General features: G+C 56.5%; 1 protein-coding gene across 1 annotated transcript in view; it reads right to left on the bottom strand.

Moving 5' to 3' along the window:
• The window catches only part of LOC129016291 (ras GTPase-activating protein 3-like), a 121,796-nt gene that overhangs the window by 44,498 nt on the left and 60,674 nt on the right, over positions 1 to 16,624 (bottom strand). The window contains 1 exon segment of the mRNA XM_054455594.2: positions 7,631 to 7,725. Coding sequence (XP_054311569.2) covers positions 7,631 to 7,725 — 95 coding nt within the window.

Raw genomic sequence — 16,624 nt, 5'->3', positions numbered from 1 at the left:
GCTGCCCTGCCGGGGGTGCCCTGCTGTCCCTCCCCACTGCCCCCAAGCCGGCATTTAACTGTGTGTGCGGGACCCAGGCATGAGGGTGTCTGCAAAGAGTCCTGAGTGCCCGAGGGCCGCCCAGGGGGATGGCCCCAGTGTCAGCGTGTGGGCTGCTCGCCTGTGGCCCTGCCAGGCTCCCGTGCTGTGGGGCCACCTGCACACCCCGAAGCCCCTGGTCAGAGAGTGAACATAAAGCTCTTCAGCCCTCACTTGACACCACGTCGGTGCAGCCCCATGGCACCCCCACACTTAACACCATGCCCCACGGCACCCCCACACTTGACACCATGTCCCACGACACCCCCACACTTGACGCCACGTTCCAGGGCACCCCCACAGTGACACCACGTCCCACGGCACCCCTCACTTGACACCACGTCCCACGGTACCCCCACACTTGACGGAACGTCCCATGGCACCCCCACACTTAACGCCACGCCCCACGGCACCCCCACACTTAACGCCACGTCCCACGGCACCCCCACACTTGACACCACACCCCATGGCACCCCCACACTTAACACCATGCCCCACGGCACCCCCACACTGACACCACACCCCATGGCATCCCCACACACTTGACACCATGTCCCACGGCACCCCCACACTTGACACCATGCCCCACGGCACCCCCACACTTAACACCATGCCCCACGGCACCCCCACACTGACACCACGCCCCACGGCAGCCCCACACTTAACACCACACCCCACGGCATCCCCACACACTTGACACCATGCCCCACGGCACCCCCACACTTAACACCACACCCCACGGCACCCCCACACTTGACACCACGTCCCACGACACCCCCACACTTGACGCCATGTCCCACGGTACCCCCACACTTGACACCATGTCGGTGCAGACCCACGACACCCCCACACTGACACCACACTCCACGGCACCCTCACACTTGATGCCACGTCCCCCACACTGACACCACACCCCACGGCACCCTCACACTTGATGCCACGTCCCATGGCACCCCCACACTGACACCATGTCCCACGGCACCCCCACACTGACACCATGTCCCACAGCACCCCCACACTTGACACCACGTCCCACGGCACGCCCACACTTGACACCACGCCCCACGGCACGCCCACCCTTGACCCAGCGCTCACAGGGGGAACGGAACAGGGTCTGTGCTGCCCAGGCGGGTGTGGGAGGTGGGGCCTCCACTGCTGTCCTGAGACTCTGGGGCCCGGAGGTTGGGTGTGGCCTTCCCGCCCTGTGGCTGCAGCCCCAGAGCAGGTCCTGAGGGGCCACAAGGATGTCGGGCCAGGGAGGTGGGCACGTACCCCATGCCAGCACTGTGGGCGGGGAAAGCAGGTACCTAAAATGACAACAAAGATCCCACCAAGACCACAGCTCCTCTTCCCGCACCCATCAGAGCTCAGAGCTGAGTGGAGTATCCGCCTGTGGTCCTCACCACCTGGCAGCGGGCCTGCTATCCGTGGCTATCCATGGGGTAAAGGAGTGGCCTGACCACCAAAGACAGGAGAAAGTGCCTGACCCAAGAATAACCAAGAATCCCCACCGCTTCATCCCCGTTCTCAAATGCCGGGCGCAAACTCCCTCAGGACAGAAGCATTCAGATTTGCAAGGCTGTGCAGACGGAGGCAGCTCTATTCATGTTCGGGAGCTTCAGGAAGAGTCACGACTGCATGGGGGGGGTCCTGGTACCCAGCAGCAGGCTGTGCGGCCCCCGCGTGCTCTCCCAGCCCCTGGCAGCAGGCTGTGCGGCCCCCGTGTGCTCTCCCGGCTCCTGGCCGGGTCCAGGGGCACCTGGCTGGGCACCATCAGGTCCTAAGGCTGCTCCTGTTCCTGCAGCGTGAATCCCTCCCGACCGGCTGACTTGTGTGCTTCCGTCTTCTGCTGATTCAGGAGTGGGAACAAACAAAACCCACCCCTGGAAGGCCCTTTCTCCTGCCAAAAAAGCCAGTGAGTAAATCTGCAGGTGCCGGCGCAGGCTGGAGAATCCTAAACGTTTAGAGGTTAAACAACATGGTTCTAAATAACACACGGATCAGAGAACACAAGACAAATTTTAAAATGTTCCGGAATAAACAGAAATGAAAGTGTTACTCATCAAAATCAGTGGGATGCAGCGGGAGCAGTGCTCGGGGTGGAAGGGAATCTGGAGTGCCGGCCGCACAGACTAGAGCAGAAGGGAGATCTGAACGCTGACCTGAGCTTAGAGCAGAAGGGAGATCTGAATGCTGACCTGAGCTTAGAGCAGAAGGGAGATCTGAACGCTGACCTGAGCTTAGAGCTGGGAGACTGAGAAAAATGAGTAAACTAAACCCAGAGCCCAAGAACAGAAAACAGAAGTCAGATCGGAAACCAATAGGTAAAAATCAAAGCCAACGGCAAATTCCTTGAGAGATCAATAAAATTAACAAACCTCAAACCAGGCTACCAAGAGCAAAAGGGAAAAGGCACAAATTCGCACAGGAAAGGAATGAGAGGACCTGGCTGCCGACCCCGGCACCTGCTTGGACGCTGCACTGAGGTCCCTGGCACTGCACTCCTGCGAACTCACAGACGTTGCAAAGGGGCCCCAGCGTCCAGCTCCTGACAACGCGTGGCTGCAGTGCCACCTGCTGTCACCCATGGGGCCCTGGGTGGGGGCTGCTGAGGGGTGTATGGAAACTCTGTACTCTGCTCAATTTCCCTGTGAACACAGAACTGCCCCCAAAACAGAGTTAATTAATTTCCAAAAAGCAGCCAGTGGTCCCTATCCATCTTTCTCAGGAAGGCCTTCCCCAGGGAGAGAGCAGCGCGCAGAGCCGGGTCAAGGTCCTGGCCCCACCCACCGGCTGCTGTGTCCCCCGCTGAGCAGGCAGCAGCCCAGAGAGCAGCCAGGACAGAGGTGCCTTGGATGCAGGGCTGTTCCACGCCAGCCGCAGAGAGGAGACAAAGTCAGCGGGCAGGTGAGACTGGACGCAGAGGCCATGAGGAAGGAAGCCCAGCCTCGGCCCTCTCCTCCTGCAACCCTGGAGAGATGTGAAAGCTTGACGATGGACGGTGACTTTGTTTGCTCTGAAAATCCTTCCAAGAGGACTGTCTGCTGCACAAACACAAGATTCCCAGAGGCTGTAGCGGGAGGCTGGAATTTCTAGCCCAGTGAGATTTCACGGTGCAACTGGAAGACTCCAAGGGGCAAACACGCAGGTGTCTCTCGGGTGGACGGCGGACTGGGGGGTTTGCTGTGATCCCTTGCAGGGCTGTGCTATTTTCTGAATACATCACAGATGCACTTGAACACCCGGTTTATAAACAGAGCTCAGTGACCCCCAGGCGCCCAGATCACCGCGGATGCCTCGCTGTCACAGGCGGTGCCCCAGCTAATCTGACGCTGGCATCTCCCCCACTGGCCCTGCATCGGGGGGAGGGTCAGAGAGCACAACTCTGCATAATAAAGTGATTTAACAAAGACTTTCCAACAGTGGCCGTTCCAGAAGGAAGCAAGAAAGGTTTAATTGTGTTTGCCCCATTTCTGTGACTCACTCGCTGGCCTCCCCCGTGGGCCGCTTCTGTGACACTCGCTGTCTGGACACAGGACTGTTCCTGGGAATCACAGAGCGGAGGGACTCACGGAGCCACACAGCTACCCCCTGCCTTCCTGAAAACAGTCACTGTGACATCTTACGATGAAATGGTGGCTCCTGAGACTGGAGTTGTGGGTTTTTTTTCTTCTTCTTTTTTTGAGATGGAGTTTCACTCTTGTTGCCCAGGCTATAGTGCAATGGTGCGATCTCAGCTCACAGCAACCTCTGCCTCCCGGGTTCAAGCGATTCTCCTGCCTCAGCCTCCAGAGTAGCTGGGATTACAGGCATGCGCCACCACGCCGAGCTAATTTTGTATTTTTAGTAGAGACGGGGTTTCACCATGTTGGTCAATCTGGTCTCAAACTCCCGACTTCAGGTGATCCACCCACCTCAGCCTCCCAAAGTGCTGGGATTACAAGCATGAGCCACCATGCCCAGCCTGGATTTGAGGTTTTAAAGGTTGGCTGGAGTCCAGCAGGGCCACTGCTCCCTGTCATGCTGTTTTGGGTGGTGCTGGGGCCGACTACATCAGTGAAGCGAGCAGGGCAGCACCCGAAGCACCTGCCCGGGACCATCAGGCATTGGAGGACACTGACCCTGCCTCCTCCCTTTTAGACAACAGCTCGCATTTGCCTTCCATAAAGTGCAAATTCCCGGGAGACTGACACCACTTGGTTCAGGATCCTCACATTCCGGACAGCGAGAGTCAGGCTTGGAGGATGCTGGGCTCGGCCATGGGCACGCAGCCTCGGGCGTCAATTATGAGATTCCACCAGCCGTGAGATCAACCTGCGGCTTTCTTATTTACAGCTTTGTGGAGATGCAACATCTGAGTCCTGATCTTCATGGTGGTTACACCATCTACCCTGTGATGAAGTTGCACCGACTGTCACAACAGCCCATCGACAGGCGACTGGAGCAACAGCACACGCTTCGCACCTCGGATCATTCCTCAGCCTCGGAAGGAAGGAGGTTCTGATACCACAAGCGACCTGGAGCACATCAAGCGGAGCGACATCATCCTCAGAAAGACCAGCAGGGCAGAGCTCACTCCCATGAGCCACGGGGACTGGCCTGCATCGGAGACAGAGTGCCGTGGGGCTGCCAGCGGGGAAGAGGCAGACGGGAGCGTGTGAATAAAACTCTAGCCAGGGGACAGAGGGGACAGAGGTTCTGTTTTGCAAGATGAAAAGAGCTCTAGAGATGGGTGGTGGTGATGGTTGTACAATATTATGAATATATTTAATGCTGTACCACTGAATTGGACGTTTTAAATGGTTAAAATGGTAAATTTCATGATGTCTCTGTTTTACCACATAAAAAACTGGAAAAAATAGCATAGAATACACAGAGAGAGACACACACAGAAACACATGCCTATGAACTGGTGAAATCTGGATAACATCCGTGGACTGCACAAACGTCGGCATCCTGGTTGACATTGCACCAGCTGTGCACGGCGGTGCCTGTGGAAGCCGGGAGAAGGGAGCACGGCCTTCCATTTGGGGAAGCCAGGAGAAGGGAGCACGGCCTTCCGTTCGGGGGAGCCGGGAGATGGGAGCACGGCCTTCTGTTTGGGGGAGCTGGGAGAAGGGAGCACGACCTTCCGTTTTCAGGGAAAGGTGGGAATTCGCCCCTTGCCACTCCTGTGTACTGTTTTGGTGCCTTCCTGTAAATCTATAACCATTTCAAAATTAAATCAGTTAAAAAAAAAAAAAAAGGCAAGAAAGAGGAAAAGCTACACCTGCCAATGAAACCAAAGTTGAATCTGAGGCAAATGACGAGGCCGCACTCTGCCTGCTGCTCAGAGGCCCTTGTGACGGAGACCCCAGTGACAGCGGGTATCCCAGAATAGAAGGGCCGGGGAACTCGCCGACGCGCAGGCAGGAGCGGCCCAGTCACCAAGCCCGGTCTCCCGGGCAGCACGTGGGAAACCCCGCCTTTCTGCCAGGACGCCAAGGTCCACGGGAGCAGCGCGCTGGGGCCCTTGTGCTCTGGGGCTGCGAGGACAGTCATTAGTTTTGCAGTAATCACAGCATCCTTCACTTTCCATAGCACGTGTGGGTTCCCCAGCCAGTGCTTTCCTAGGAAGCAGAGTTAATTAAGTGTGAGGCACAATTAGCACAGGTCCCTTGGGGTAGGGCCATACCCAGGGCCTCTTGGTTCCACTCCTTAATTTCCATCGAGGGCCTCACCCCGCCCCCCCAGCTGGGCTCATGGTCAACTTCATGAATGAACCCTTTGCTGGCCATGGGAGTGTGCACAGCCCATGACCTCGGCAGATGGCAACCTTGACCCAGTGAAGTGCAGAGGAGGAGGGTTCCCGGGGCAAGAGGGTTCCCAGAGGATGAGGGTTCCCAGAGGACGAGGGTTCCCGGGGCACAAGGGTTCCCAGAGGACACCAGGCCATCCAGTTCCCCAACCCAAATCTGCCCTGAACCTGCGGGCATGGAGCTTCCATCCAACCTACCCAGTTGCCTCTGCTGAAGTCTCGGGCAAAGTCCTCACAAGGAACCTATTTTGGGGATTTGTCCAGGATGCCAGCCTCCAGCAGTAAAAATAACCATCACCGCCACCACTTTACAATGCCCCAGGCGCCATCAAGTGGCACACACACCATTCCAGCACGCCTCACAAACCCACCCAGATGGGAAAACTGAGGCCTGCAGAGGACGTTGGCAGCAATCCGATGAGGGAGCTGGCTCCGAGCCTGGCGGCCTGTGCTGGGACTCTGCACTCAGACACACACTGTGGTCCCAGCTGAGGACCCAGGAAGCCCTCCCACATCTCCAGGCCGCTGTGCCGCAACCCTACACTCAGACACTCACCCTCCCACGTCCCAGAGCCACTGTGCCGCAACCCTACACTCAGACACTCACTGCCGTCCCAGCTGAGGACCCAGGAAGCCCTCCCACGTCCCAGGGCTGGTGTGCCACAACCCTACACTCAGACACTCACCGCGGTCCCAGCTGAGGACCCACTCGGGAAACCCCCCCACGTCCCAGGGTTGGGCCACAGTGCCTCTTGCTTGTGGCCTTTACAGCTGCTCTGTGTCACAGACCAGGGCTCAGAGTGACACCACAGGAGCTGGTGCAGTCTTGGGCTCGGGTGGACTGACCCCCACTGCTCCCTCTCTTACAGGCCAGCCTGGAGCAGCTGTTGCTGGGCAGCTGGGCACCGTGCGTCCGTCTGTGAGCAGCTGTGAACACAAGGGTCTGGGACATGGGCCCCAGCACTGGAGCCCCTGGTCTTGCGTGGGGAGGTGGGACAAGCTCCTCCCACTGGACAGGCTGGGGTGAGCCCCACTTGGCACACAGTCCCAGCAAGCCAGGGTGAGCCCCTGGCCACTTCCGACAACGGACACGGGAGACGAGAACGTTCTTTCAGCTCAGACCCTTCTTGGCGCCGTGTGCCAGGGAGCAGCCCGCCCAGCCGACCATGGGGAAGCGAGAGTCCCTGATGACTGACCCTGGCTCGGCCCTTCCCCACCCGTGTTTTCTCTTGGCCCTCAATGACGCATGCCTGTCCTTTCCCACCATGTTTGTTTTCACAGCTTCCTCAGTTGTGCATGACAAAGGGCAGCAGCAACCAAAGGGAAAACCCAAAATCCATGCACGGAGCCCGCGCTCACTCCGAGCACAAGCCGGCGAACACGCACAACGCAAAATCCATGGCAGAGACTGCGCTCACTCTGAGCACAAGCGGGCGAACAAGCACAACCCAAAATCCACACGCGGAGCACGCACTCACTCTGAGCACAAGCGGGTGAACACGTACAACCCAAGATCCGTGCGCGAAGCCCGCGCTCACTCCCAGCACAAGCAGGCGAACATGCACAACCCAAAATCCATGGCAGAGCCCGCGCTCACTCCAAGCACAAGTAGGCGAACACAAAATCTGCTCATCGTTATTCCCAGTCAAGGCCGAAGTCCGATCTACGTCTTTAGCCATAGTCAAAGCCGGGCCTGTCTCGAAGCCCCATGGTGTCCCGGGGCTCTGGTTTTCGGGGCTGCGAGGACGGTCTCACCTGCACTTCCGAGTCAGCATCCGCGTGCTGCAGCTGGAACCAGGTGTCCCTGTTGTGGTACTTCTGCAAGTCCTCCTTCTGGATGGCCACCTTCCCTGCAAAACAAGCAGAGAAGACTTCACCACGGGCACAGGCCCCAGAGCCAGGACACCTTCGAGCAGAAGCCAGCCCATCATCACCGCAGCTTATTTCCAACAGTTTAATTCAGAATGGGGCACCGGCCAGTGCGGGGCTCATGCCTGGAATCCCCACGCTTGGGAGGCCTGGGGGGAGGGTCGCTTGAGACCAGCCTGGGCGATATGGTGAAACCTTGTCTCTACAAAAAATAAAAGAATGAGCCGGGCATGATGGCACTGTGTCTCTAAAAATTGATATTAAAAAGTCAAAATAATCAGGTGCAGGGGTTAAGTCTCCACTGTCTCCCTTCCAGTAAGGCATTCCAGAGGCTTCGCTGTGAAGGCAGCAACGTCCTCTCCATTGGCAATGAGCACCTCACTTTCACTGTGGTCCGTTGGCCAGTTCTCACGGCAGGAGGTGACTCAGAGCTTGCTGCATGCACAAGAGCTCCGTTCTCACAAATGAACATCTCACGCCTCACACACCACCAAGGCAGTGGCATCATGCTGCAAGAGAGACACGTGTGCACCCGTGCAAGCTACAGCCTGAAACACACATGTGCCTAGAGTGCTTTCCGTGTGTGTGTGGACACACACACGTGTGCATGCATGTGGGTGCTCAGGTTATTCACAGGCAGGACTGACAGCTAGAATGAGCTGCCACCTTCCCACTCGACATGGGTTGGTCTGAATCTGTGCCTCTAAAGTATAATGAATGAGCCACCTTCTGGGACCCCTGGAGAGCCTGAAAGTGTAGATTCCTGGCCTTCTCCAGACAGAGGAGAACAGAAGCTCTGGTGTGGGCTGGAATCTGCACCACCACAGGTCCCTGGGCACTTGTGTGGGCCCCAAAGTCTGGGGACGTCCACTCTAAACAGTTTCTTGTGCCTTAAACAGGCTTAGTACTTTGGAGCTACACTTCCAATGAAAATACATATCAGAATATATTTGTACAATATACGTTTACCTAGTATGGATTTATATGTGTAAATTCGCATCTGTAACCATTATTATCTGCTTATACTTTCACCTCATTCCAGAAACATTCCCGTGGCGGGGCAAACGCGTGCCCATCCCATCCCTGGCAGGACAGGGCTTGTCAGGCGCTGGGCACCGAGCCATCTCCCATCCTGTGTCCCCTCATGGCACCACCACATCAACCCTGCCAGTGGCCTCCACGCACTGCGGACCACGCCACCCACCACGGCGAGCACCCACACAGCACGTGCACCTCTGTTGACAGACGCACGTGAACTCCTAGGGAGTCGCACACACGTGATGTCTGAGCCCATCGCAGAGCACACATGAGAGCAGGAGTGAGGAAGGAAATGTTGGCAGACTTCTCACGTCTTCGTTCTGTACCCAGAGACACACACACCCTCCTTAAGGATCTTGGTCCAGTCACTGAAGGAGAAACTCTGGGTCCCTACAGACCCCGGTTCCACCGCAGCGTCCGCAGCTGCAGGGTCAGAGCACATTGTGCACGACCCAGGCTCCTGGGAGCGGCCTGGGCCTCCTACCCGGCCACCCTGCCTCACGCCAGGACAGCGCAGCCCAGCCCCGGTTCTCTCCTCCAAGGAAGATCCTTTTATATTTCCGTGTCTCAAAAAACTTCCGCAGGCTCCCGTCGGAACAACCCCGGCCTGGCATCCAGCAGCTGCACGCTTCGGCCTGACTCTTTGTCCAGCCTCAGTAAATTCGGGAACACTCCACTGCCAGCCTCTCACAGGCGCCATCTCAGTCGGTCCTGCGGTGACCCGGAAGGGGCAGGTACCACTCTGCACACCCCACAGACGAGCAGGCCGGGGCTGCAGGGAGAGGGAGCTTCCGTCCTCGCCATCCTGCCAGCGTTCCTTCCTATGTTAGCATCCCCACCCTGCGAGGTCCCAGGACGCATCTTCCCTCAGGAGCTCCTCTGCCCCGCGGGCTCATGCGAGCGAGACCTCTCAGCCTGACTGGTCCGTTCCGTGACTAATCTCAGAGCCCGTGGGCCTGGACCGCCAGGCCCCTCCCTTGTCTGCAAACTCCGAGGCTCTGAGACACGCCCAGCTCAGCACCAGCTCCAAACCCTATGGGACAGCGCAGGGTCGGCCACATGATGGGGCACCACGTGGCCACAGGACATGGTGGGAGGTGCGGAAGGTGGAAAGAGGCACAAAGACGCTTTCCGAATGCCCAAAGGACAGATGCGGAATCAGGACAGTTTGCCTCCAGTGCTCCTGACACCTGCCATGCATGTCAGCACCTTCATCTCGTGTCCTCAGGGGAGCCGGCTGCACCTCACACCGTCCACTCTGCAAAGCAAAGCAGCCCTGGGAACAGCCCTGGAAGAAGCCCCTTCCCAGCTCCGGGAACCCCGCTCACAGCCGGGGCCGGAGCCCCTTCCTAGCAAACTACAGCTCCGGGACCCCCCGCTCACAGCCAGGGCCGGCCAGTTCCACAGCTACCCGGACGCAGATACAGCACACAGGCACTCATGGGTTCGTACGATCAGCCTGGCGACCTCATCGGCTCAGCTCTTGCCACACAGACATACACAGACCATCTGGAGCTGCACGGGACGCTGAAACCACCACTGAGGGCAGGCGAGAGCCAAGTCAAGAACCGAGGGGGCCGGCACAGGAAACAGGCCCCAGCACGTGTGGGAGAAGGAACACCACGGAGGCTCAGAGAGAAACCCAGTGACACACCACGTGGACTCCCTCCAATGGCCTCTAATGGCGCAGACCACGAGGGTGGACCACAGCCAGGACACCTCCTCCTGCACCACCTCACTCGCTGAGCCCCCCCACCCCCTCCCGCCCCCTCCCGCCCCGCCTCACTCGCTGAGCCCCGCGCCCCCTCCCGCCCCGCCTCACTCGCTGAGCCCCCCGCCCCCTCCCGCCCCGCCTCACTCGCTGAGCCCCCCGCCCCCTCCCGCCCCGCCTCACTCGCTGAGCCCCCACCGCCCCCCGCCTCACTCGCTGAGCCCCCACCGCCCCCCGCCTCACTCGCTGAGCCCTCCGCCCCCCACCTCACTCGCTGAGCCCCTCACCCCCTCCTGCCCCGCCTCACTCGCTGAGCCCCCCGCCCCCCCGCCTCACTCGCTGAGCCCCCCGCCCCCTCCCGCCCCGCCTCACTCGCTGAGCCCCCCACCCCCTCCTGCCCCGCCTCACTCGCTGAGCCCCCCGCCCCCCGCCTCACTCGCTGAGCCCCCCCGCCCCCCATCCCCCCCGCCCCCTCCCGCCCCGCCTCACTCGCTGAGCCCCCCGCCCCCCACCTCACTCGCTGAGCCCCCCACCCCCTCCTGCCCCGCGTCACTCGCTGAGCCCCCCCGCCCCCACCTCACTCACTGAGCCCCCCACCCCCCACCTCACTCGCTGAGCGCCCCCGCGCCCCCTCCCGCCCCGCCTCACTCGCTGAGCCCCCCGCCCTCCCACCGGCAGCCCTGGGCGGGCGCCTTTGACTTCAAGGGTCCCGAGTGACGGTGCGTGGCTCTTGCAAAACCTCCCCTTTCCCCCAAACACGAACCTCAGTTTTGAGTCTCACAGGAATAAAGCCACATGAAAGAAAAACTTCTTAAAACTGAGTTGGGCAATATATTTCAGTGAAAAGGGATAAATCTTCAGACTCCAAGACGCCTTCAGCTGGACAGGAGGGTCAGTTTTGAAGTCCGAAGTTTTAAATACTTGCAATGTCACTGTGTCTTCACGTTTTTATGAGCTGAAACTGGGACGGGAGAAGTCACATATTTACGTGGGTAAGAATCTTGTAACTGGCACATGATTACAAGTCTTTAATTTTAGAAGTACTTCACTTAATTTTTTAATAGGTAACAGAAACAGAACAAAATCCACAACATTCAAAAGGATTTAAAATCCCTTCGAGAAGGGATCCCTGCCCCTGCCACCTCATTCCCGACGTGGGGTCATTTCTGTCACCAGCCCCCAGCCTCTCCTTCTAGAAGCCAGCCACATTCAACAGTGGGGGCCATGGACATTTGAAGCATGCGTGTTCATATTTCCAGATGCTGACCTGAGAGAATGCCTGATCTAAAAGCCACAGCGTCTACTTAAATTTCTCTGATGTGCCTAATCCACAGGGTCGTCCCCATCTATTTGAGTCACACCAAAAAGTTTACCGAACACTCTGGGCCTCCCTTTCTCACTTGGGCAAAGGCGGCTGCCTTCTCACCACGAGAGGCCGGAAGGGTCACTTTCTTCTGCTGCATCTGTGCTGGCCAGGCCCGTTCAGAAAGGAGGAGCCAGGGGTCTGGAGGGCATCAGACGGGGGACCAGCTGCAGAGGGACCAGAAAAAAAGGGGAAACAGCCACAGGACACAACTGAGCAAGAGCTGCCCGAGACAGGGAATGCGGCTGAGATGCGCGTGCCTCCCTCTGACCCCACCTGTGTCCCAGCCAGGACCACGAGGAAAAAACAAAGGCCATACAGACCCCAAAGGAAGAAATAAAAGCCTTTATTCATAGAATGTACAAAAAAAAATCTACAAGCAAAGCTAATAGAACTAATTGGTGTGTTTAGCAAGAACAGAGAACACAAAGTCAGTGTGGAGACGTCGACTGCATTTGTACATACAAGCAATGACCATGAAAATTACACAAAAACAGCATCTTTCACAAAATTACACTTTTAGGTTTGTGCTTTTGGTGGACTACCTTAGAAATCTTTAACCACTCCATTAAACACATAAAACACAGGGAAATAAATGTTTTTAAACGTGCAAAATGTGTAGGCTGAAAACACATCACAAAACACTGATGACAGAAATTGGAAAGACCCAAGCGTGTGGAAAGATATACCATGTCCATGGATTTGAAGACTCAGTTTTGTTAAGATATTAATTCTCCCCAAATTAATCTATAGATCAATGTAATCCCAGTCAAAATTACTGTGGGACTATTTTGGAAATTGAGAAGCTCATTCAAAAGTAGATATGGCAATTCAAAGCATCTAGAATAGCAAAACAAGTTTAAGAACAAATTTGATGATCTTACACTACAACATAAGACCTGCTATGAAGCTATAGTGATCAAGACTGTGTGGTATTGGCATAAGGACAGGTGGATCAATATGACGCAGGGCAGGCAAGCCCCAAATTGAGGCTTAGCCTCAGAGGGTCTGTAGCTTCACTCAGGAAAGAATTCGAGAATTAGGTGGTGGTGGAAGAAAACAGTTTTATGGAGGCGGCAGTGACAGCTCTGAAACTGCTCCTGCACAGCAAGGACTCCCCACGGGTGGGGTGTTGAGAGTCTCAGCCATTCCTGCAGAGCAGGGGTGTTGAGAGTGGCACCTCCGGGCACTCCTGCAGTCTTATTATCCTCACTTTTAACTATATGTCAATTAAAGGACAGATTATGCAGACATTTCTAGAAAAAGGGTGGTAATTTCCGAGTCATGGGGTTGTTCCTATGGAAAGGGGTGGTAACCTCCAGGCATTGCCATGGCAATGGTAAGCTGACATGGCACACTGGCAGGCGTGTCCGATGGAAAGCTGCTTCTACCCATCCCTGTCTCAGCTAGTCCTCAATTTGGTTCGGTGTCCAAGCCCTGCCTCCAGTGTCCAGTCCCACCTCCTACCTCAGATGGAACAGAATACAGAGGCCACAAACAGACCCACACAGTGCAGCCAACTAAGCTGTAAATGTGCCAAAGTCAACAGAGGAAGGGTCGTCTTTCAACCAAGGGCGCCGGAACAAACGGATGTCTATGTGGAAAAAACAGAATCTCGACCCTTTTCTTTGTGCTATAAGTGAAAATTAGCTTGAAACAGATCATGGAACTAAATGTAAACGCTGAAAGCACACGCTTTCCAGGAGAAAACTGCCACAACCATGGGATAGGCAAGACTTTCTTAGACATGACACCACAGGTACAAATCATACAAGAAAAAAATGTGATAAACTGGACCATCGAAATTAAAAACTTCTGTTCTTCAAAGACAATGGTAAGAAAATGAAATACAAGCCACAAACTGGAAGAAAATATTTGCAAAGCACACTTGTGATAGACTCGTATCCAGAATATACAGGAAACTTTAAAAAGTAACAAGAAAACAACCCAATTAAAAGGGCAAAAGATTTGAAAAATGTACCAAAGAAGGAATGGAGCCATCACTAAGCCCAAGAAGAGGTCCTCGACACCACTCTTCACGGACACGCAATAAAAGCCACAGTGAGACAGTGCACACCTATGGGAGTGCAAACGGTAACTAGAGAATAAAAACTCACAGTCCTAAGGGCCGGGCAGGATGCGAAACACCTGCTGCTCTCACCCGCTGCTGGAGAGAAGGCAGACTGGGCGGCCACCTGGAGACACGGTTGGGTAGTTTTAATGAAAGTAAACACACCCTACAGTGGCCCAGCAACCTCGCTCCCACGCATTTATCTCAGAGTAAGAAACAGAAACATTGTCCACACAAAGACCTATCTGAGAATGTTTACAGTGACTTTATTCATAAGTCCTGAGGATTAGACACAATCCAGCGAGTGGATGAGGTGGCTGAGGTGTGTCTGTATGATGGAAACCCACGGGCAGTGGAAGGGGGCGACCTGGCTCACAGCTGCACAGCGCGGGACCAGTGCAGTGGCAGAGGGCTCGGCCCCTCCAGGGTTTGACTCACGTGGCCTCCTGGAAAAGGCAACTGTGGGAACAGGCCCCAGAGCAGCGGCTGCCAGCGGCTGTGGGCCAGGTAGGAAATCCACCCCACAGGGGCCCAAAGGAGTGTTCTGGGCTGTGGGAACATATCTTAGTTGTGCTGCTGTCTACACAACTGCATACATTGGTGAAGGCTACACCTAACAGTGAACTTTACCATATGTCAATTGCAGACCACCTGATTTATACACAAAGAATGGAGGTCTCGGCCGGGCGCGGTGGCTCATGCCTGTAATCCCAGCACTTTGGGAGGCCGAGGTGGGCGGATCACGAGGTCAGCAGATGGAGACCACCTTGGCTAACACGGTGAAACCCCGTCGCTACTAAAAATACAAAAAATTAGCCGGGTGTGGTGGCCGGCGCCTCTAGTCCCAGCTGCTTGGGAGGCTGAGGTGGGCGGATCACGAGGTCAGCAGATGGAGACCACCCTGGCTAACACGGTGAAACCCCGTCTCTACTAAAAATACAAAAAATTAGCCAGGTGTGGTGGCGGGTGCCTGTAATCCCAGCTACTCGGGAGGCTGAGGCAGGAGAATGGCGTGAACCCGGGAGGTGGAGGTTGCAGTGAGTCGAGATCGCGCCACTGCACTCCAGCCTGGGCGACAGAGAGACTCCGTCTCAAATTAAAAAAAAAAAAAAAGAAGAAGAAGAAAAAAAAAGAATGGAGGTCTCACTGCACCCCCACCCCATTGGGAAGCCTCAGAGAGTCTCTAGGGGCTGGAGGGGCAAATGGAGGGGGACGTGGTGTTACTAGAGCCGGGGCCCAGAGGAAGGTGGAGGCCTAGCGGGAAAAGGAGGGAGGCGCCAGCACGGGGGGCGGAGACCCCAATGCTCCAGACTGACAGCGCGGAGCCGGGCCTCGCGCATTTCCGCGGTTCACGCATCCGAGCTGCAGGGAGCCATCGTTTCCGGTCTGTGCTCCGTGGGTGCAGCGCCCCGCAGCCGAGTCCAGGCAGAGGCCGCCTCCCTGCGCCTAGAATCCTGAAGGAGCCCGCGCCCCGTGTGTCCCGCAGGTCACGGCCCTGCGGCTGGGAGCCCGGCTTGACTGACAGTTCCCGCCGGCAGCAGCGCTCTGTGGGCCATGGACCCGGGGACAGAGGAGGCTACGGTCACGCAGCCCGGGGCCCGCTGACACTGGACACTTCTTCTGCTCCTGCTGCGGCGGGAGCTGACTGCGGCCGGTGGAGGTGCCGGGGTGGGCTGGGGAGGGCTGAGGGCAGGCCTTTATTTCCCCAAGTCTCACTTGCCGGAGCGCCGTATCCCGGCACGGCTTCAGCTGCCTTTCTTGGTTTCTGTCGCCACCGCCCTCCCCCTCCAGACTGAAGATGCCCTCCCGTCCCTAACCCACACCCCCGACCCCATAGGAATGTGCCCCCACTTCCTTCTGGCACCTGCCGGGGCACCTCTCACTCCTGGACCTGAACCTGCAACTGAGCACAGCTGTGGCCGCCCCAAGGGAAACTTGCTGGCAGGTGGGGTTTCCTCAGGGCGTGGGCAGCTGCTAGAAACAAGACAACCAGGAGAACCACGCAGCCAGGAAGCCAGTGGCCACCGCGCTTTCACCCAGAAACGCATTCCCCAGAACCCGGTGTTTCATGCCCGGTAACAACATAATTACCGTCATAAAGATAAATTGTTACCGGAGATCCAGACAGCCACCCATTTTCATGGCTGCGAAAGCCACAGTGAAACATCCAAGTCCAGTCACCGTCATCGTAAAGCCACCAAGGACCACTAGCAGATGACGTCAACAGAATGATTAATAAATATCTGATTTGGTTATTTTCAGAGCACATAACTCCAGAACTAACTTGATCAGCTTCTCTTACTAAAATGTGCAAAAAATTTTTTAAATTTCTTTTTCCTTAGGGTTGTCACTCAAAAAATGTCTCATATACCTTCGAGAATGAATCAAGTCCCTGTGGATTCTCAAGTATAAACTGAGCTGGTGACGAGGCCTGACACGTGGTCACACCTCAATTCGTGCGTGGCGCCCAGCACAGGCTGAGCCCCGCCAGATACACAATTAGCCTCCACTGAAAAATCTGGATTCCACACCTCCCTTTCTTCTGGGAACACCCTTGGAGGTCCCTGGCAAGGGCTGAGAACACAGGAGCGAGACACAGGCCTGCCCTGCAGGACCATGGGCTCCAGGAAGCTCTGTCCAGTGGACACAGCACAACAGGCAAAAGAACCACAACCAACGAGTGGGGCACGGGAGGCA

This window comes from Pongo pygmaeus, chromosome 18, assembly GCF_028885625.2.
Source record: "Pongo pygmaeus isolate AG05252 chromosome 18, NHGRI_mPonPyg2-v2.0_pri, whole genome shotgun sequence".
NCBI lineage: Eukaryota > Metazoa > Chordata > Mammalia > Primates > Hominidae > Pongo > Pongo pygmaeus.
The sequence above is the reverse complement of the archived record's forward strand: the minus strand, read 5'-3'. Positions and strand labels throughout refer to the sequence as shown.